This window comes from Nycticebus coucang, chromosome 14 (genome assembly GCF_027406575.1).
Source record: "Nycticebus coucang isolate mNycCou1 chromosome 14, mNycCou1.pri, whole genome shotgun sequence".
Taxonomy (NCBI): Eukaryota; Metazoa; Chordata; class Mammalia; order Primates; family Lorisidae; genus Nycticebus; species Nycticebus coucang.
In genome coordinates this window covers 92,204,514-92,228,187 of record NC_069793.1, presented here as the reverse complement: position 1 = coordinate 92,228,187, position 23,674 = coordinate 92,204,514, and the positions used below count along the sequence as shown (strand labels likewise).

The window sequence follows — 23,674 nt, the reverse complement described above, 5'->3', positions numbered from 1 at the left end:
GTCAGATAATTATGAGCATGAAATGATTATGGGAAAGACTTTGCTTTGTCATTTTTTTGTGTCCTAGAAGTCACTGTTATAATCGAATATAATGATTTCATGTGTTGTTTTTCAAATTTGAGAAAAATTGGTGAAAACATATTTAACAAAGACTTAATTCAGAGACAGTAATTCAGTCAGTAATTTGCAAAACCTAGACCCCCATTCGGCATTTTCAAGGGAAGTATACATTTTAGAGGGAAACATATATATATAGCATTAATGGAACACAAAAAGGAAAAACAATATTCCTGAAAAATTGTAAATAATTAAAATGGCTCTTCTATTGCCAGGAATTTTTTCTTCTCCATTGTCATTACTATGCTTTATAAAATACCTCACAGCCTTGTACCTATACAATATTTTTTCAAATTGTAGCTGTATTCATTCATTCTGGGTTTATATATTCAGTGAATAGGGTAACTCACTAGAAATATCATCTAGTCAGTTATACATTAAAAAAATACAGTTCCTGGGCGGCGCCTATGGCTCAGTGAGTAGGGTGCCAGCCCCATATGCCGAGGGTGGCGGGTTCAAACCCAGCCCCGGCCAAACTGCAACAAAAAAATAGCCGGGCGTTGTGGCGGGCGCCTGTAGTCCCAGCTACTCGGGAGGCTGAGGCAAGAGAATCACGTAAGCCCAGGAGTTGGAGGTTGCTGTGAGCTGTGTGACGCCACGGCACTCTACCGAGGGCGGTACAGTGAGACTCTGTCTCTACAAAAAAAAAAAAAAAATACAGTTCCTATAGTTTAAGAACAAAACCTATTTCATTAAATCATCTGTTAATATTGATAAAATTCTGGAAAGCATTTATATATACAAAAAAAGAAACAATTTAAGCATAACGCCCCTGGAAAGGTCCACTCAGTAAAAAAAAACTGTATTTATTGATGTGGACAGGGAAAAGGAAACTAAAATATACCAAAATTTAGTTTTTTAAATTGAAGAAAGTGTCTTCTATGTACGTTTATGAAGGCAGAATATATGCTGTATTTAACTTAATACGTGTATATCCAGCGTCTAATACAATTTCATATGGAAATTAGCCCTGAAAGGCGTGGTTCTTGCTATCGAGGGAAGCAGTTTCATTAGTTGGAGGTGTCTGCATTATTCCTATGAGTGGTCATTGTTGAAAAGAGAGGCACGTTGGAGGCCAGTGAGCTTCGTATTTATACTCTTTCATTGACGCACATATATTCAACACTCTCCATGTGCCAGAAATTGTGTGAGGTACTGGAGTCAAAGCGTGTCTCTTGTCTGCTTGGAAAACATCCTACAGCATGGTTAAAGCGTGCTGCGATAAGTGCTCTGCAGTGAGGAGAAAGTCTGGAAGCCTGTCCTGGTGTGATCTCTTAGTCCCTAGTGCTGATACCTGTATCAGCCATCTCTGTATGAACCCAACTTTTAGCTTGTCTCTGAACTGGTCATCCTGATTCAGATGACCTCTCAACTCCACGTCTGATTCAGAAACTTTCAGTTACTCTACGTCAGGTTCAGGATAAAGTCCAAACATTGCATCCTAACTTGAACGTTCTTTCCTGAGAGGGCTGCCCCTTCCCTCTCATCTCTACTTTGTTGCACTTGACTCTGAAGGCCAATTAAACTACCTTGAGTTCCAAGAACATGTTGCCTTCTCTCTCATCTTCTGGCTTTTGTTTATGCATTCCCACCTTCTAGAATAGTCTCTTCCTCCTACTGGAACTTCAGTGGGCTAATTCATACTCACCCTTCAGGCCTCAGCTCAGATCTGTTCATCTGAGTGAGAACTACAAGTGCCGTCCCAGTCGCCTCCCCTTACCTCCTATCCATTCAGTCCATCACCAGATCCTGGAAATTCTAAGACCAGCTATCTTTGCTGTGGGCTAGTTTAATGTTTTTTCCCTACTCACTAAAATGACATGCAAGGTTGGTGTTCTTGTTCCTTTGTCACAGGTGGTGAAATGAACCTAAGAGAGATCAAGTTACATGCTCAAAATCACACACTTAATAAATCACAAAGCTAGGACTGAAGCCAAAATGCTCTACCCTACTACTTTCTTTCCAAGGCAAGGGATATGCTCATGACCACTGGGTGCTTGCTGCAAAGTGATATTACTTTGTGACACTTCACTTCATTTTATGTAGTTGCTTCTTCCATGGTTATACAAAAATCAGTGGTAATGTAATTAGCACTAGACTTTCAAACATTTTCATCTCTTCAACAGTTCTTTTAAGATTTTTGCTTAAAGCAATGCCTATTTTAAGTGAGGCAGTGGGACTCGACAGTTTCATGTGTATTTCTCCAAGGCATAGAAATTGAGAAATAATTGGACAGTGAATTAAAAACAGTATTTAATTTTCTATCAAGGGAAAGATACACTATTTAAAAAACATTGCAGGCACACTGTAGGAAATTCATAAAATAATTACAAAAGGCAAGTGAAAAATAAAATCACTTATAATTATACCACCCACAGTTAACCAGTGCATCGAATTTTGCTGCCTCCTTTTTATAGATGAAGATTGTGTGTGGAACACTGTATGCATACATATTATCCTACCTATTACTTAATGCTATTTTGAGATGGAAGGCAAAGCTTTGAAACAAACCCCTTGCAGTGGGGTAGATGGTAGAATTACATTTGTGACTTAAATACATTTAAATTTAAGGGATAAAAGAGACCTGACAGAAAGCAAAGCCCCTGTCTCTCTATATACTAGCAAATTCACCTGACGGGCCATGATTGACCTACAATCTCAAATTTATAGAATGAAAACTATTGTGAAATTAAAAAGTGAAATGAATGAGAGGCCACGTTTGCACTGGAGGAATCGTGACTAACTACATCCAGGCACCTGGCTGTCTTTGAGTCCACACTTGTGCGAAGTTTGTCAAGGACAAAGCCTGTTCCTCTTACAGAGATGCCTTCCGAATCAACAGCCATTCTAATTTCAAGGCCAAAGAATACAGGGAGGAAGGAGTAACCGAGGAAAATGTTTTATTAAAATGTTGGCAGGGAAAGGGGCAGAAAATTTTGCATGAAAACCATACCCATTCTTAATCATTTCATGCAATAACAAAAAAATTTTAAACAACTTTATTTTCTACTCGCTTACATTTGCCTTAAATGATCATTGTAAGTACAGCAGAGTGTTTGAGTAGAGATTAAATACATTCTTATCCCAAATGGAGAACTGCTGAAATGGTTTAATCTTTTTCAATTTGTTCTATTCAATTTCAGCCAACAATAAGTATCTGTGAAATGAACTCCTGTCCAACTTAAGAGAAAATAGAGAATTTTTGCCCTTTTACACTCTAATGAGAATTGAAATTGACTTAATCCCAGAGTTATTTTCCAAGGTTTAATGGTATCTGTGTTTTATTTATGCTACTATTGATTTAAAATATTTTACAAGAAAGACGAAAGAACAGAAAATTCTGGGTATATAAAAACTAAGGGCACTTCTTAGCTACTTCTTGTCTCAGAGATACGTGTAACACACAATAAAAAGGGGAAAATAAAACCTCACAGAAACCGTGCTGTGGTATAACTTGAAGACGAAGGATGAATAACCAGATCAAAATAACTGATGAGAAAAAGGAAAAACGCTATCAAATCCTAGTGTAGATCTCCCGCCCTCTGCCTCTTCTCCTGTGCCCAGGCCTACTTTGGGGCAAGCAAGTGCAGACTGTGGAAAACTACAGGGAGACGAGGACGCTAGTGTACAGCTTCAGGACTGTCTAAAACAGCTGGGAAGGCCGGGTGGACCCTAAGTCTGAACAGTCCTGAAAAATGTGCCTTGGTAGACCAGGACGTGAAGAAGACAAGTTCTTCATTTGAACAGTGCCCAATTTGCCCAGTTTTTAAGTTTATGGATCATGCTTTCGGTGTTATGTCTAAAAATCTTTTGCTATTCAAGTTGTCAAGTACACAGGCAAGGGTTAGTTTGTAATATCTTATCATCCTTTTAACCTCTCTTGTGGCAGCTCCTATGACGCTGGTCTCGATCCCCGCGGGAAGGAACCAGGCGTGACACGGATTAGAAGTACAAGCTTGCAGGAGGCAGGCTAACCTTGATTGCGGGGTAGCCCCGAGCAGCCTCTGCAGTAGCCTTTTATTGAGATAGCATAAGACAGGTGAGGGGAGGGTTAGACAATGACTGTGTGCCTAAGGATCACCATGGGCTCGGGCTCTTTCTCCGCAAGGTGCACCTGTGGACGAATCACCAGAGGGTCCGCCCCCCAGCTGCAAATCATCTTGCTCAGAGGTCATCTGGCTCTTGGTGTCCTCTACACTCTGTGGACTGTATGACGTCACCTCTCTCATCCTCAGTATTGATGATATGTTTTCAATCTTTTTTGCTTCTAATCAGTGTAATAGAGTTTGTAAGTTTTATAGATTTTACTCAAAGAACTCTATTATAATGTTGGCACCGAAGCTACACCTAACACTTTCCTACAGGCGAAGGACACATTTATTTATATTATAATAGCAAATTGTATTTGTGATTTGATGTTGGAGTAGCATCTTGGAGTGAAAATACTTAAACAATTCAGAATTATAAACTGCTGTATTAACACCGGGCAAGTTACTTTGGTCCTTAGTTTCTTCGTCTAGGAAATAACTATATAATTTAAAATAATTTCACACATTTCCTCTTCTAGAAAAACTTAAGGCAGATACTTGAAAAGTGCCAAGGCTGAAAAAGAGAGTCTGTAAATGCCTTTCTGATACTTCCAGTTTGTGGGTCTATTATTATTACTTTTCTGGGGAAAGCAGAAGTAACAAATAAATATATTTCATGTATGCAAACATTTAAGTAAGTAATATTCACTCGGCGATTAATGGTATTAATAAAGAATCACAGTGTCGGATGCGTAGAGGGAATAAGAACCTTAAAGAACCTTTAAGCAGAGGTCTCAAGCTTAAATTCACTAGCATAAAAACATAACATAATTAATAAAAAATATGTATGAAGGACTGAGAAGTGCATTTTCACCATAAGAGAAAAAGAATGAGATAAGAACAACGTCTCTGCAGAAAAGTGGAACTTTGCTTCTTGTTCATCGAGGCATGCAAAGCATGCAGGCTTTAGCCAGCTAGGTTTGCTGCATGTCGTACTAAAGCAGCGGCTTTACCAGTTTAAATGAGTTTGTGTTTTCCTTTTCGCCTTACTTAGGGAAGTCATGTAATTTTTATAGCTTGTCACCTGGAAAATCTCATTTTAAATAGAAGCACATGGACCTCGTCCTTTAAGGTTGATATAGCTGCAAAGGGAAGTAGACCCATCCTCCACTCAGCGTAATCAGCATCTGGCCAGCTGCTTGCTTGGTCATACTCTGTAGCTTTCAGTAACATTCAGTGTTTTGGTAAAATTGGTTTAAAAAAAAGAGAAAGATAAAAGGGGCTAGGAGACAAAATGCCATGGTTATGGCTTTACTCCTGAAAGCCATGTGGAGGTGTTGAAAGAGCGTGAGTAGCTCCCATCTGAGGTCTGGGGCTCTGACCTGCTCCTTTGTGGCAAAGTGGAGGCCGCAGGAGCGTGGCAAGGAGGCTGCGGCCTCACTTGTTGCACAGCCACACGTTATAGCTCTGAGGAGCCCTGTGTTTTCAAGAATTCACTTGTGGTCGGTTTCTGACTAACCCACAGGGGCCCTTGTAGCTCCTCAGGAAGCTAGAACCAGACGGTGAGCCATGGACTTATCTCCCTGAGGAGGCTTCCTCCAAGAGTGTGTCAGGGGCAGTATTTCCCCTCCGTATTCTGCTGGGGTTGTGTTAAGTGTCTACATTTTCCAAGTTATTATATGTCATGTAGGGCATACAAAGATGGAAAAGCTATTAAAAATAATCAAAAGACTGTTTAACAGAAAATCCAGGCAATGGTTCCCTGCTGGGTTTAAGATGGTAATTCCCAGAGGCACACAGAGGTCTTCAAATCACGTGATCCAGCCATAATGGACATATGTGAGGTATGTTTTTCCAGACTACTCACACACACATGGTTTTCTCTGCCTGGAAGGCTGTCTCTCCTTTTCCCTCCTCCCTGCTAATGTTCCCTCATTCTTAGAGTAAGTGACATTTCCTTAGAAGACTTTCTCTGATCCCCAGACTAGTTTGGAAAGTGATTGCGGTCCCTTTGTACAGCACACTACTTCCCTTTGACACCGTGCGTCATCCTGTCATCCTCTCTCTTCTCTCCCTTACCCTGTCTTTCCTTGCTGTGCCCGCATGCCGAGCGCAGTACCTGGAACAGGCCCATCCAGCTGTTCCGTGCATATCTGAACTGGTGACTGAACAAACGAGCCGCTAAGATCCTGGTGGTGGGTGTGAAGTTTGATAGAGGCATATGCGATCATTCCACATCCGCAAAGGAAGACATTCCACAATTTCCGTTTCAATAAATGAAAACTGTGTACTCCCTGGTCCAACGTTTTCTTTCTTCGTATGTGATCTCTCTTACACACGGCAGTCTGGTGTCTGCTGAAACTTGGCACTGGAACATTTGGATCTAGCCCCTGTGACAGAGTGCAGCATGTGCTCCACACCTGTCACTGGGACTGTTTCCTTAATGCTGCTCTCTCCGGGGATCAGCAGCTGGAGCTCGTGCTTTTCATAACCATTTCGAATGTTTTCATGACATTGGATCACTCTTTATCTCACCCTCAGAATCAGAGCTGTTCATCTGAAGCATCATATGAACACCACCTTAAAATTCACACGGATCATGTCTTTGCCTACTTGGCCCTGGCCAAAGAGGCCTATTAGCTACGTGTATGACCGTATCCTGCTTTGAAAGCTTCCTTACTCTGTAAGCCTACCCTTCTCTTCCTTAATAAGCTTTACTTAATTTTGGCTTAAACAGTTACAGGTTCGTTTTTTAAGATAACGGGCTGCCTGAACTTGAATGTGGGTGGGATCTTTCCTGACAGATAGCTTATAGAAGGGAAAAATAAGCTCAAACGGTGTGAAGTGCTGATGCATCAATGACTCATAAAAAACGCACTTGCCCTTTTCTCTGTGGGTGTGTTGCATCAGTACTCTCTAAAGGAGTTAATTACGGCCAAATCAAATTCACTCACAGAGCGTGTGCTGGGGGTTGTTGCCCCGTCCTTGTGGTCCACCCTTCACCCTTGGCACGCTGTTTTGTGCCTGTGGGGACAGGGTCAGTGCATGCTTGTGTGGGCTCCTCAGGCGGCTCTTCTCCCCCAGCCTTGGCCCATGGGGGGCCCCTGCAGCCAACTTCCCTGGCTATCTCCTTGAGGGTCAGCTGTGACCCTCTATTAAAGGTCAGCGCATCTGGCAGATCTCCTTGAGGGTCAGCTGTGACCCTCTATTAAAGGTCAGCGCATCTGGCAGATGGCCTTTGTCTTACATTCATTCATCCTGTTTAACTTCTGGCAATGGCTCTGTCCTAAAGCCTCCTAAGCCTACATTGTCCTGGAGATGGTCACTGCCTGGCCCATGTTGGATTTCCCTAACTTCTGCCCGCACATTCCTAGAGTCCCATTGTTAAACTCGTGAGATTATCCGGTTTAAGTGCGCTGTCTTTTTCCTGCCCGGAATCCACCGTATACTGAGTTTATTTGTGGAATAAGAATATACACTTGTGTGACACACAGGATTCTGACAGTTCATAATAGAAGCAAAGTGTTTAAACCTGTTCCTTTGATGAGATGGAGACAGTTTGCTTGTATTATATAAACATTTTAATATTCCCATCAGTACTCTATCAAAATAAACCAAAATAAAGGCCTATTCTCAGAGATCTTCCAAAGACCATTTCAAAGAAGGAAGATAAGACATAATTTAAACCACAAACTGAATGCTAAAAAGAAACAGTGGTATTTTAGACATAACTTTGATACAAAGCCAAGTTTCTATAGATGTTTCATTATTTATTGGTGGGTTTTCCTTCTTTGTCACAGTTAGGCATCTAATTTATACAAACAAGATGTCAACTGATAATGTAAACAAACAAACCCAAAATATGTGACATGCACAAGACATTTTTCAGTCACACTTTTGCTGGCTCCAAACTGAACATGATGCACAGCTCATGCTCTTATCATTTTGCTCCTGGAGTACGGAGCCAGGCTGTGATGCAGTGTGACTGATCAAACAGAAAGTTAGTGTTTGATGAAACGAGAGGAGAGTGTGGGGGAAAATCAAAGCTAACTGAATCAAACTGAAGAATGGCTACCTAGAAAATGCTGTGGAAGTTAAAGGGAGAGAGTGTTGCATTCTGAAGATGGTGGTCCTGGTCGGTATGCACAGAGAGCCCAGCAGGGGAGAGGGTATTAGAAAGAACAGAAAGTCTTTGCCTCTGGTTGGAGGACAAGACAAAGGATGCCATTTAAAAATATGCCTTTCAACTTCTCTTGTTTCCTGTTGATCTTGTTTTTTGGAATGAATATAAAATATATGCACCGGGATACACTGTGGTGCAGACTTTGTGCTCTGTTCCTTTTTCGGTTATGGAGTTGCGTGCTGTGGTGTCCGCTGTGTGGTTAATAGGGAGCAAACAAGCTTTGAACCTTATTCCTTTGACGGGAGGGATTCATGAACTTAACAATAGTGTACTACTGAGTGTTTGCAATAGGTCTCTCTGCTAAGTGATGAATTCGGTGGTGAACAAGGCAAAATACTGCTTGCTCTCATGGGACTAAGGAAAACCACTCTACTTGCTGTTTCCTCAGCCCCCAAGGATGAGCCTAGGGTGTGTGGCCAGTGATTAAGGGAACAGGATAAAAAATAGTGTCCATGTCATAAAATTAGAATAAACTGTTAATACTCCTATCCTCCTACAGCAGTCTGCACGCTTGCTGTGTTCACTCTTATTCTCTAAATATCCAAGTTTAATTCTTCCCATGAATAATTGTGCATGTAATAAAATGCATATTCTGGAATTTCCCTTATTTCTGCTTTCCTAGGAGGAATCTAACAAGTCTGCTCTGGTGGTCTCCACCCTACCTGGAGTAGTTAAATGCCATTTATATCTTTAATACTTCTGCTTTGGTAGAATTGTGCTTTCATTCAATTATTTACAAGGATTTGTAAAGGAAAAAGCAAAAGTTAAGCTGGGTACTTAGGATGGAGCTCTGTCTGTATAGGAGCAGTTGCACTTGGTACAAGTACCTCCTATCTGAACAGGAAGTGGAGATTACTGCACACACTCTGGACTCAGCACACAGCCCATTCTACTCAGAAGCTAATTTGCATTGCCGGCATTTTCAATTGAGATGGATTATTCCAGCTCTCGCTATCTGGGACAACAGGTGCTATTTTGTCAGTGAAAAGAGCAGGAAGATGAGGTACGTGCAAACTTGGTTTCTGTGATACCTAATGGATATTTGTATGCTATGGAAGTGGTAGCTAATTATACTCTGTCCTAGAACTAGTATTTATATGTTGTGATAAAACACATTTAAATAATACAGACATAAAAATGTAGCTTACTAACATCTGACCATGCTAAGGATAGCTAAATAGGTGAAGAAAATCCCTTAATACATTTTTTCCTTAAATAGAAGCTCCAACTTTGCAGAAATATGCCCCTTAGCTGAAATGAAAATATCTCCTTTGTTGATAGAGTACTTTGGAGTTGAGCAGTTCTTCTTTTAAGTAGATTCCATTGCTAGGTTCCATTTGCTGTTAATGTACAGTTCTACAATAGCTTTTTAAAATCCATTTGCAGAGGAGATTTTCAATATAATCTTGTGATATCTAGTATCTTTCTTGAGTGTTTTCAAATATTTGTTACTTAAAGAGTTATTTTGCACATTTGACTTTTTTTTTTTTTTTTTTTTTTGTAGAGACAGAGTCTCACTGTACCGCCCTCGGGTAGAGTGCCGTGGCGTCACACGGCTCACAGCAACCTCTTAACCCTTGGGGACTGGCGCCCTACTCACTGAGCCACAGGCGCCGCCCCACATTTGACTTTTTCATATGAACATGAGGGGATTAAGCAACACCACTTGTAACGTAAACATACATAGAGTTTTTTGTTGTTTCTCTAGACTAAAATTAAGAAAGACAGGGAAAGCAGGAAGGCAGCGTTCTGTCCGGCCAACATGCAAGCAGCTTATAGCTTATGTCACTACACACACAACAGTTGCTGACTTCATTGTGTGGCCTCTGCGATCTTGCTAAAGCAATTGAAAGTGCCGCTATAAACATTCTTTATCTGATTTTTATGTTGACAGAGTGCTAAAAAGATGATGATAATCCAGGATTTTTTCTACAAGTGTTTGTGAAATTTAAGTCATTGCATATGATTAATATTGCGGTCACAAGGACTGAGATAGGAGATGCTTTAAAACCTAAAAAACATTTTCTCAGGGAATGTCTTTGCTGCTCTTTCAAGAGGTGGAGCTGTAGCTCTGAAAGCTGTAGTAGTAATTTAAGAGGGCATAGGACATACCCTTCGGATTAGTGGCTTGCCAGGATAGAACTTAACGTTTTTCAAATCAGTAGGCATTAAAATCATGAATTGTCATTTTTAAAATTTTAGAATTAAAGATGTCACAACTCAGGATTATTCTATCTCAGTGTAACTCAATGCAAACTTAGAAGTTTTATATGAACAATAAAATTTTTGTAAATCAGATTAAAATTGGAGATATAAGTAAAGTCACTGATAACAGTTCTTCTTTCTTTAAAAATGCAAAAATACCTTCTATCAATGACCATCACAAACCTTGCCTTTTTGATGTGCCTTCTGAAATAACAACTGAAAAATAAAGTCCAAGTGTCCTTCTTATTCATTTAAATGCGTACTCCTGTGGCTGTTAAAAAAATTAAATCCAAATTTAATTGCTTTCCACATTCATAATTTTGGTTGATTCTAAAAATAACCCACGGTGATAGGCTGCAATAATTACTTCTCCCATTTTAATGGAGGAGAAAGAATAAAAAAGGAGGGCTGGTTCTTGATCTTTTGGTGTGTGCTACTGTTTTGTGTCAACTTTATGTCATTATTGTTAAGTTACACGAGCGCGTCTCTCGCAGTTTCTCATGCCCAGCACTTTCATCTCACTTTTATAGATACAGCCCTGACCCTAGCTGGTTTCTTTCTAATTTCACGATTTCTTCAAAGCATTCTCCATGTTCAGCAGACACCTCCTTTCCCCCTCATCTTTGAACTTCCTCTTGTCTAAAACAGAAACTATGGAAAAGTAATAAATACAGAAGACGAGAGAGGAAGTGAAAAACTAATGAGGTTAGTAGAAACCAGAAAAGTGACAGAGGGAGGGAAGGGGGCTCAGCATTTCAGCAGGAAGATGACGGATGGTTCCTTATGTAGCAAACCTTGATGATCTCCTATTTCGTCTGTCTCATATACTGTGTTCACGGGGAAAACACACTGCCGTGCTGGAAACTCAGCTCTAACTCAGAAATCATGTGCCAGAACCAAAGTGGGATTCAGTCTAGTTCTTTTAGGAGGGGGCTGGGGACTTGGTGTGTGTCACACTTTATGGGAGCAAGACATGATTGCAAGAGGGACTTTACCTAACAATTGCAATCAGTGTAACCTGGCTTATTGTACCCTCAGTGAATCCCCAACAATAAAAAAAAATAAAAAATAAATAAATAAATAAAATTCAGGATTCCAATCTCCCAAAAAAAAAAAAAAAGAAAAGAAAATGTTTTTAAAACAATGTTTTAAATTATTAAGGATGTATCTTTCATAGGGCACATGTGATATTTTCATGCAGGCATACAATGTGAATTAATCAAATGGGAGTAATTGGGGTCTCTGACAACTCAGGCATTTATCTTTTCTTTGTGTTAGCAACATTCAAATTCCATTCTTTTAGTCATTTCAAAGCCTGCCCTAATTTAGTGTTGATGTTAGTTAACTTTTTTTTTAATGGTATCATATATTGTTCATTCTTTCTACCTGTATTTTTGCACCAATTAACCCTCCCCACTTTATCTGCACTCTACTTCCCCACCTCTGGTAACCATCATTAGACTCTGTCTCTCTGAAAGAGTCGGAAATTAAAAATCATGTAACTTAAAAATAACGACATAAAGTTGACACAGATTGCAAGAGAAGTTCTCATGTAACTTAAAAATAATGACATAACGTTGATTATTTCTTATGTACATTAGCTCCCACCTATGAGTAAAAACGTGAGAGACTTGTTTTTCTGTGCTTGGCTTATCTCACTTAACAGAAGGTTCTCCAGTTCCACCCATACTGTTGAGGACAGCAGGATGTCATTCTTCCCCATGGCTATATATTAATAATGTTTCACTGTGTCTGTGCACCACCATTTCTCATTCTGTTTTTCCATTGATGGATTCTTAGGTTGACCCAAACCTGGGCCATTGTGGACCCAAGTGCTGAAGCACATCTGGGAGTGAGGACATCTTTTGACACACTTATTTCTCCTCCTGTGGATGTTTACCCAGCAGAGGGATAGAATACGGTTGTTCTATTTTTAGTCTTTTGAGGAAGCTTCTATTGTTCTGCACAGTGGTTGCTCTGATTTACATCCCCGCCAACAGTGTTCCCCTTTCTCCACATCCTTGCCAGAATTCATCATTGCCTGTCTTTTTGTTGAAGGCCATTTTAACTGGGTTGAGATCATATTTCATTGTAGTTTTGATTTACATTTCTCTGCTGACTCATGAACTTGAGCTTTTCAATATACCTACTGGCCATTTGCATCTTTTTTTTTTTTTTTGAAATGTCTATTAAGATTCTTGTTCCATTATTTATCTATTTATTATTTTTTAATTTTTCTTTTCTTTTTTTGAGACAGAGTCTCGCTCTATTGCCCTGCATAGAGTGTCGCTCAGCAACCTCAAACTCTTGGGCTTCAGCAATCCTCTTCCCTCAGCCTCCCAAGAAGCTGGGACTACAGGCATAGGCAACTATGTATGGCTTGTTTTTCTATCTTTAGTAGAGACAAGTCTCTACTACAGAGACCGCTCTTGCTCAGGCTGGTCTTGAACCCCTGAACTCAAGCAGTGCACCTGCCTCAGCCTCCAAGAGTGTTATGATTTATAGCAGTGAGCCACCACGCCCAGCTTTTTCCATTTTTAATCAGATTGTTCATATTTTTTTCTGTTGAGTTGTTGGAGCTTCTTATATATTCTAGTTATGAATTTCCTGTCAAATGAATAGTGCACAAACATGTTTTCTCATTCTTTTGGTTTCTCCTCACTTTGTTGGTTGCTACTTTGCTGTGCAGAAACTTTTTAGTTTGATGTGATCCCATTAGCCAATTTTGCTTCGGTAGCCTGTGGTTTGGGGTTATTACTAAAGAAGTCCTTGCCAGACCAATGTCCTAAAGCATTTCCTCAATGTTCATTCTCTTTTAGTTGTTTCATAGTTTTAGGTCTTACATATAAATCCATAATCCATTTTTGATTTGATTTTTATATATGAAGACAGATGAGGGTCCAGTTTCATACTTCTATATCTAGTTCACTGTTGATTAAAAAGACTGTCCCGGGGCAGAGACAAGATGGCTGACTGAAGCCAGCTTTCCACAGAGGCTCCCATCCAGAAGGAGAGTTAAAGGACAGAAATTTAGCAATGGATTAGAGCTGCACCAAGAGAGAAGGTTGAGGAATGCACATCAACCCTGCTGAGGTGAGCTGTGACCTCAAGGATACAAACAAAAGGTACAAAATCTATCACCAAGCGGACAGGAGTCCCCTCCCCCAAGAGAACAGCTCGGAGTGCCCCACAAACAAATGAGCAGAGTTCAAAGGTCCTCCCATTACCCTTTACGGGAGAGACCCTCTAAACACTGGACCTACCTCCCCTACTAGGGTGCCACAGCGTTCTGCTGCCAGGCATAAAACTGTATGAAACTATATGTATTCTCTACCTGCAATTCTGAGCTCTCAGCACTCCCCTCCACTCTCACTCTGAGTTCTGGAGGCCTGTCCCCCAGGAGTCCAGATTCTAGGGTGATTTCTCGAGGGGTGTGGACAGGGCCTGGACCGCAGCTGGTCAGTGCTGATTCTATGGCACAGGAGTGAGGAGAGGACGATCGGCTGAGAGGGAACCATACCGGAATGGCGGTGCACTGAGGCGCAGAGGAGCAGCCGTTTTTTGGCAATAATAGGGCTCACTCCCAGATATTCCAAAGCCACACCCCCTGTCTCCCTGGGTAACCAGAGGAGGCGGGGCATCTTCTCAGGTGGAAACCACCATGGGACAGATCTGGGATGGAAACACAGGCTCAGTGAGTAAAGGGTTTGCCTGAGGCGGTACCAGCCTGGGTGGAGCATGGGGACTAGAACACACACACAGAGCTGGGGACTTCCCAGGGTCAGCTTTACTGAGCCTAAGATGCATCTGGCCTTCAGGGGATCATCAGCCTATAGACAACGGTTGGCAGGAGGCTAGAACTGACAGCTAACCGAATATGAACCTGCAGGAGCAAAGACAGGGCCAGAGGCGCAGGCTCTGGGAACTCAGAACAGCTTATCTTCTGCAGGGGAATTTAGCAGGGACAGAAACAAATTCCTGCAAAGTTGTTCTCTTCTGCTCTGTCAGTAACATCAATCAGGGGTGAGGCTTGAACTGAGTGAACACCCCCCAGCCTCCATCAAGCGCCTGAGGTTGTCCGGCCTCACCTCCCCCTGCTGGATAGAGGCAGAGCGCAGCGTCCAGGCTGAGCAGATATAGATTTCCTTGTGATTCAGGCAGGTGCAAACCCCTGGAGTATCTGTTCACTAGAGGCAACTGGATCACAACCCTGCGGGGCCATCAGTGACTAGGTGTGACAGAGGTGCAAGGTAGGGAAGGAGGCATCAACCTTCCCAGACTGATCTACTTCCTGGTTGGGTCCTCATGACTCCACGGAGTACCAAGCAAGCCATATCTGAGTTGTCACCAGACCCCTACGATCCAGTTGCCAGAGATCTTTTAAACTCTCCCACCTGAGACAGGTGCTAACTGAGACAATTGTTTTGTACCTTTTGAACTGAGCCAATCGCCCGAGGACTATTCAAGTGATGCCCTGGGTGTGTGGTTGTAGAAAGGTTTGATTTGCCTTTTCCAATTGTTGCCTGCAGGGGGCGGGGCGACTTAATTGCTGGTATTTCTCCACAGCTGAGACTTCAACCCACAGTAACTGTTTCACTAGGGTCAAACAAAGACCAACTGAAAACAAGACAGAACCACATAGCCCCACCGCACCAAACAGGTCCCCACTTTCTCAGGCCATAGCACTGTACAGGTCCTTGACAAAGCTCCAGGGGAAAAATCAAATGGTGTAAAACAATCATGGGGTGGAATAGCGGAAAAACTCTGGTAACATGAATAACCAGAATAGATCAACCCCTGCAAGGAAAGATATGGCAGATGTAACTGAACATCCAATTCATAAACAGCTGGCCGAGATGTCAGAAATCAAATTCAGAATTTGGATTGCAAACAACATTAATAGAATGGAGGAAAATTTGGAATTAAAAATTCAAGGAGCAATTCAAAAGTCGGAATTAGAAATTCGAGGAGAAATTCAAAAGTTGTCTCAAGAATTTAACGAATTTAAAGACAAAACCACCAAAGATTTTGACACACTGAAGCCAGAAATTGCAGTCCTCAAAGATCTGAAAAATACAGTAGAATCCCTCAGTAACAGAGTGGAACAAGCAGAAGAAAGGATTTCTGACATTGAAGACAAAGCCTGTGAATGCTCCCAAAATCTCAAAGAGGAAGAGATATGGAGAGCAAAAATGGATCATTCTCTCAGAGAGCTCTGGGATAATTCGAAGAAGGGTAATATCCGCCTCATTGGAATCCCTGAAAGTGATGACGTGGCCTCGCAAGGCACAGAGGCCCTTCTCCATGAAATTATGAAAGAGAATTTTCCAGACATGCCAAGAGATTCTGAAATTCAGATAGCAGACAGTTTCAGAGCCCCAGCACGACTCAATCCGAATAAGACACCCCACAGGCATATCATAATTAACTTCACTAAAGTTAATTTGAAGGAGAAAATTCTGAAAGCAGCCAGACGTAAGAAATCCATTACATACAAAGAGAAGAATATTAGAATGACTGCAGATCTCTCTGCTCAAAATTTTCAAGCCAGAAGAGGGTGGGCATCAACTGTTAATCTTCTAAAGCAAAATAACTGTCAACCCCAGATCCTGTATCTAGCTAAACTGAGTTTCCTTTATGATGGAGGAATTAAATACTTTAATGACATTCATATTTTGAAGAAATTTGCCATAACCAAACCAGCTCTTCAGGATATTCTCAGACCTATCCTCCATAATGACCAGCCCAATCCACAAAAGTAAACAAAAGTAAACTCACTCAGGAACTTTTGATAAAACTTCAACTTCCACAAGGTGAAAGGATTAAAAATGTCCACTGGACATTTGAAAAACTCGATGCCCAAAATTTTACCAGACTTTTCAATATTCTACATTAATATGAGCAGCTTAATATGTCCTCTAAAGAGCTTTCAAAAACCAGATGCAAAAACTCAGGCCAGATATTTGCTGCATACAAGAGTCACATCTTACCTTAAAAGATAAATATAGACTCAGGGTGAAATGATGATCATCCATATTTCAGGCAAATGGTAATCAGAAAAAAGCAGGTGTTGCAATTCTATTTGCAGACCAAATAGGCTTGAAAGCAAAAAAAGTAAGGAAGGATAAGAATGGTCACTTCATATTTGTTAAGGGTAATACTCAATATGATGAGATTTCAATCATTCATATTTATGCACCCAACGAGAATGCAACTCAATTTTTTAGAGAAACTCTAAAAGACATGAGCAACTTGATTTCCTCCAGCTCCACAATAGTCGGAGATTTCAATACTCCTTTGGCAGTGTTGGATAGATCCTCCAATAAGAAGCTGAGCAAAGAAATTTTAGATTTAACCTAACCATCCAACATTTGGATTTAGCAGACATCTACGGAACATTTCATCCCAACAAAACTGAATACACGTACTTCTCATCAGCCCACAGAACATACTCCAAAATCAATCACATCTTATGTCACAAGTCTAACCTCAGTAAATTTAAAGGAATAGAAATTATTCCTTGCATCTTCTCGGACCACCATGGTTTAAAAGTTGAACTCAGTAACAACAGGAATCTGCAAACTCATACAAAAACATGGAAGTTAAATAACCTTATGCTGAATGATAGCTGGTTCAGAGATGAGATTAAGAAGGAAATTGCCGAATTTTTGCAACAAAATGACAATGAAGACACAAATTATCAGAAACTCTGGGATATCACAAAGGTAGACCTAAGAGGAAAATTTATAGCACTGCAAGCCTTCCTCAAGAGAATAGAAAGAGACGGGTTTAACAACTTAATGGGCTATCTTAAGCAAGTGGAAAATGAAGAACATTCCAGCGCCCAACCCAGTAGAAGAAAGGAAATAATCAAAATTAAAGCAGAATTAAATGAAATTGAAAACAAGAGAATTATACATCAGATCAATAAATCAAAAAGTTGGTTTTTTGAAAAGGTCAATAAAATAGATAAACCTTTGGCTAACCTAGCCAGGAAAAAAAGAGTAAAGTCTCTAATCTCATAAATAAGAAACAACAAAGATGAAATAACAACAGACTCCTCAGAAATTAAAAAAATCCTTAATGAATATTACAGGAAACTTTATTTTCAGAAATATGAAAATCTGAAGGAAATTGACCAATACTTGGAAGCACGTCACTTTCCAAGACTTAGCCAGAATCAAGTGGAAATTTTGAACAGGCTAATATCAAGTTCTGAAATAGCATCAACCATACGAAATCTCCCTAAAAAGAAAAGCCTGGGACCAGATGGCTTCGTGTCAGAATTCTACCACACCTTTAAAGAGGAGCTATATTACTCAACATGTTCCAAAATGTAGAAAAAGAAGGAAGACTACCCAACACGTTCTATGAAGCAAACATCACCCGGATCCCCAAACCAGAAAAAGACCCAACAAGAAAAGAAAGTTATAGACCAATATCACTAATGAATATAGATGCAAAAATATTCAACAAGATCCTAACAAACAGAATCCAGCAACACACCAAACAAATCATACGTCATGACCAAGTCGGTTTTATCCCAGGGTCGCACGGCTGGTTCAATATATGTAAATCTATAAGTATAATTCAGCACATAAACGAATTAAAAACCAAAGACCATATGATTCTCTCAATCGATGCAGAACAAGCTTTTGATAATATACAACATCCCTTCATGATCAGAACACTTAAGAAAATTGGTATAGAAGGGACATTTCTTAAACTGATAGAGGCCATCTACAGCAAACCCACAGCCAATATTGTATTGAATGGAGTTAAATTGAAATCATTTCCACTCAGATCAGGAACCAAACAAGGCTGCCCATTGTCTCCACTGGTCTTTAACATTGTAATGAAAATTTTAGCCATTACAATTAGGGAAGAAATGGTGACCAAGGGTATCCATATGGGATCAGAAGAGGTCAAACTTTCGCTCTGTGAAGATGATATGATTGCATACCAGGAAAACACCAGGGATTCTACTACAAAACTCTTAGAAGTGATCAAGGAATACATCAGCATCTCAGGTTACAAAATCAACATTCATAAATCGGTAGCCTTTTGTATATATCAACAATAGTCAAGCTGAAAAAACAGTTAAGGACTCTATTCTATTCATAGTAGTGCCAAAGAAGATGAAATATTTGGGAGTTTATTTAACAAATGATGTGAAAGATCTCTATAAAGAGAACTATGAAACTCTAAGAAAAGAAATAGCTAAAAATGTTAACAAATGCAAAAACATACCATGCTCATAGCTGGGAAGAATCAACATTGTTAAAATGTTCATACTACCCAAAGTAATATACAATTTTAACGCAATCCCTATGAAAGCTCCACTGTCGTACATTTAAGATCTTGAAAAAATAATACTTCATTTTATATGGAATCAGAAAAAAACCTCAAATAGCCAAGACATTACTCAGAAATAAAAACACAGCAGGAGGAATTATGCTACCAGACCTCAGACTATACTATAAATCGATAGTGATCAAAACAGCATGGTACTGGCACAAAAACAGAGCAGTAGATGTCTGGAACAGAATAGAGAACCAAGAGATGAATCCAGCTACTTACAGTTATTTGATCTTTGACAAGCCAATTAAAAACATTCAGTGGGGAAAAGATTCCCTATTTAACAAATGGTGTTGGGTGAACTGGCTGGCAACCTGTAGAAGACTGAAAGTGGACCCACATTTTTCACCATTAACTAAGATAGACTCTCACTGGATTAAAGATTTAAACTTCAGACATGAAACTATAAAAATAGTAGAAGAGAGTGCAGCGAAAACCCTTGAAGAAATTGGTCTGGGCTAGTATTTTATGAGGAGGTCCCCCTGGGCAATGAAAGCATCTTCAAAAATACATTACTGGGACCTGATCAAACTAAAAAGCTTCTGCACAACACAGCAAGTAAAGCAAGCAGATAGCCCTCACATAGGAGAAGATATTTGCAGGTTATTTCTCCGACAAAGGTTTAATAACCAGAATCCACAGAGAACTCAAACATATGAGCAAGAAAAGAACAAGTGATCCCATCGCAGGCTGGGCAAGGGACTTGAAGAGAAACTTCTCTGAAGAAGACAGGTGCATGTCTTACAGACATATGAAAAAAAGCTCATCATCTTTAATCATCAGAGAAATGCAAATCTAAACTACTTTGAGATATCATCTAACTCCAGTAAGATTAGCCCATATCACAAAATCTCAAGACCAGAGATTTTGGTGTGGATGTGGAGAAAAGGGAATGCTTCTACACTGCTGGTGGGAATGCAAATTAATACATTCCTTTTGGAAAGATGTTTGGAGAACACTTAGAGATCTAAAAATAGATCTGCCAGTCAATCCTGTAATTCCTCTACTACGTATATACCCAGAAGACCAAAAATCACATCATAACAAAGATATTTGTAACAGAATGCTTATTGCAGCCCAATTCATAACTGCTAAGTCATGGAAAAAGCCCAAGTGCCCATCAATCCACGAATGGATTAATAAACTGTGGTACATGTACACCATGGAATATTATGTAGCCTTAAAGAAAGATGGAGACTTTACCTCTTTCATGTTTACATGGATAGAGCTGGAACATATTCTTCTTAGTAAAGTATCTCAAGAATGGAAGAAAAAGTATCCAATGTACTCAGCCCTACTGTGAAACTAATTTTTGGCTTTCACGTGAAAGCTATAACCCAGTTATAACCTAAGAATATGGGGAAGGGGGAGAGGGAGAGGAAGGAGAAGGGGGAGGATGGGCGGAGGGAGGGTGATTGGTGGGATTACACCTGAGGTGCATCTTACAAGGGTACATGTGAAACTTAGTAAATGTAGAATTTAAATGTCTTCACACAATAATGAAGAAAATGCCAGGAAGGCTATGTTAACCAGTGTGATGAAAATGTGTCAAACGGTCTGTAAAAGCAATGTGTGGTGCCCCATGATTGCATTAATGTACACAGCTATGATTTAATTAAAAAGAAAAAAAAGACTGTCCCTTCCCCACTGTATGTTCTTGGCATTTTTGTCAAAGATAAGTTCATTATACCTGGTTTTTTTGTTCTCTGTTCTGTTACATTATTATCTGTGTCTATTTTCATGTCAGTAACCTTGCTGTTTTAGTTCTTATAGCTCAGTAGTTTAATTTGAAGTCAGGTAATATGATTCCTCTGGTGTCATTCTTTTTGTTCAGAATGACTTCGGTTATTCTGAGTCTTTTGTGGTTTCATGTGAATTTTGGAATTGCTTTTTCTATTTCTGTATAAAATATTCTTAGTGTTTTGATGAGGATTGTATTGAATCTGTAGAGTGCTTTGGGTTAGGAACATTTTAAAAACATTGATTCTTTCAATCCATGAACCTAGAATATCTTCCCTTTTTTTGCGTTCTCTTTAATTTCTTTTGTCAATGTTTTGAAGTTTTCATTATAGAGAGCTTTTATTTCTTTGGTTAAGTTTCTTTCTAGGTATTTTATTTTATTTGTAGTGATTGTAAGTAGGGTTATTTTCTTGGTTTCTTTTTTAGGTTGTTTACTGTTGGAGCATACAAATGCTACTGATTTTGTATATTGCCTTTATTGGGTGTGTTTGTGTGTTTGCTTCCTGTACTCTCTCTATTTTTTAATTTCAGATTAACATAAGGATGCAAAGGATTGGTTTCCATTGTTTGTGTTAGTAGGTAAAGTTCAACCTGTAGTTTAGCCCTTCACGCAGGGAGTGTGCTGTATACCCTTACATTGTGCCCTTTAGGTGAGAGCGTACCAATATCTCTCTCTTCTCCCCTCTCCCTCCTCACTCCTCTTAAGTTTAATTGTGTGTGTGTGTGTGTTTCTTGTGTGGGCATGTAGTTGTTTATTTATTGGTTTCATATCAGTATTGCATACATTGGATACTTGCTTTTCCATTCTTGTGATAGTTCTCCAACTCCGTCCAGGTTAATACAAAAGATATAGGATCTCCATCTTTTTATGGCTGAATAGTATACCATGGTATACATATACCAGAGTTTATTAATCCATTCATGGGTTGATGGGCACTTGGGTTGCTTCCATGTCTTGGCAATTCTGAACTGAGCTGTGATGTACATTCTAGTGCAAATTTCCTTATAGTAGAATGATATTTTTTCTTCTGGGCGGATACCTAGTAATGGGATTGCAGGATCAAATAGAAGGTTTACTTTTAGCTCTTTGAAGATTTTCCATACTTCTTTCCATAGAGGCACTATTGTTTGCAGTCCCACCACTGCAGCTTTGGGACTTTGTGATGAGGGCTATTCTCACTGGGAAAATAGGCCTTGACAAAATAGGCCTAGGAAAAGATTTTATGAAGACTCCCCTGGCAATTGCAGCAACACCAAAAGTAATAAATGGGATATGATCAAGGTCAAAAGCTTCTGCATAGCTAAGGGGGTACCACAGGTAAAACAAACAGACAGCCTTCAGAATGGGAGAAGATATTTGGCATGTTATTATTCCTGCAAAGTGCTGACAAGTAGAATCTGCAGATAACTCAGATTATTATCAACAAGAAAAGAACAAACAAACTCATTTATAAATGCCAAAAGACTTGTACAGAAACTTCTCTGAAGATGACAGGAGAATGGCCAACAAACACATGAAAAAATGCTCATCATTGGCCCACATTAGAAAAGAAAAAGATGCAAAAGAAAAAGACAAGTATAGCATAGCAAGGTGGAGAGAAGAAGAGGGAGAGGGGAGGAGGGAGGGTGACTGGTGGGATCTCACCTACTGTGCACAGCATGAGGGTATTCAGCACACCCCCTGGGTGAAGGGCTCAACTGCAACTTTGCCTTAGAAATGGGAACAATGCAACCTAAACATCTGTCCCCTCATATCAATCTGAAATTTTGAAACAATTATATAATTTTATTTTTTATTTTTGAGTGTTTTTAAATATAATTTTAAAATATTATGGATACATATTAGTTGTACATATTTTGGGGGTACATATGATAGTTTGATACAAAAATGTAATGTGTGATGATCAAATTAGGGTAATTAGAGTAGCCATTGCCTAAGTATTTATCATTTCTTTGTGTTAGGAACATTTAAATTCCACTCTTTTAGTTATTTGGAAATACACAAGAAATTATTGCAACTTTGTTCACCTTAAAGTGCTATCATATGCTAGATCTTGTTTCTTGTATCTAACTGTATTTTTGTACCCATTAAACTTCCCCTCTTTTTCTCTACCTCCCACTATCCTTATGAGCCTTTGGTAATCATCATTCTACTGTCTATCTCCATGAGTACAATTTCCTTTCTAGCTCCCACGTATTAATAAGAATATGCAATATTTGTCTGTCTGTGCCTGGCTTATTTCACTTAACTTAAGATCCTGCAGTTCCATCCCTGTAATTTTAGAACACCAGACACAAAGAGAGTATTTAGAATCAAAATTTCATTATACTTCTCAATAGTAGCTACAAAAACTAGAATCTAATAGAGCAAGGCTTTCAAAAGTATTGTCAACCTAGAATTCTCTACCCAGCCAAACTATCCATTAAGTTTAGAGGTAGGGCAAAGTCCATTTTAGACACACAACTTCTCAAAAACTTTATCTATTATCCATACTTTCTCAGTTAGCAGCTGGAAGATATGCTGTACTAGAACAAGGAAGTAAACTAGGAAAGTAGGAGATCTGGACTGCAGAAAACAAAGAACACAATGCAAAGAGAATCCTTGGAATGATACTAAAAGGAAGATTTAAGGCCAACATACATGTGTCAAGTCTAGATAGCATCTAAGCTTGACTAGCAGGTCAAGAGAATTCTTCAAGAAGCTAAAATTGATGGACAAACACATAATATGTTGAATGTATTAAAATAATATTGTATGACTAATTGTTGGCCCTTAGTGTGTGTTTTTTTTAATTGATAAAATTGTTTCTTTAATAAAAAATCAATTTGGATGGTTTTGAAAAGGCCTTGGAGAGCTAAGGAAATACGTGAAAAACATTCGTGAATGTGGCAGCATAGTCTTCAACCTATTTGGAGATCCATAATATGTGAATTGCTGAAATTTTACTAACTTCTTTTCTATTGTTGAGCACAGCGTTGCCACAGTCTCCATTGGCTGGAGATTTAGTATCAAGATTGAATGGTCAGTAGAGAATCTCCAGAA

The 23,674-nt window shown here is 39.5% G+C and overlaps 1 protein-coding gene across 2 annotated transcripts in view; it reads left to right on the top strand.

Moving 5' to 3' along the window:
* Window positions 1-23,674, top strand: part of TRPC6 (transient receptor potential cation channel subfamily C member 6) — a 148,539-nt gene that overhangs the window by 66,803 nt on the left and 58,062 nt on the right. Inside the window, exon 1 of one of the 2 annotated variants that reach the window (XM_053562171.1) lies at window positions 9,285-9,331. The exons of the other annotated variant lie outside the window; for it this stretch is intronic. Within the exon in view, the coding sequence (XP_053418146.1) occupies window positions 9,327-9,331 (5 nt within the window). The 5' untranslated portion in view covers window positions 9,285-9,326. Of the gene's footprint in view, window positions 1-9,284; window positions 9,332-23,674 lie in introns of those variants that run through there. 2 annotated transcript variants of the gene reach the window in all.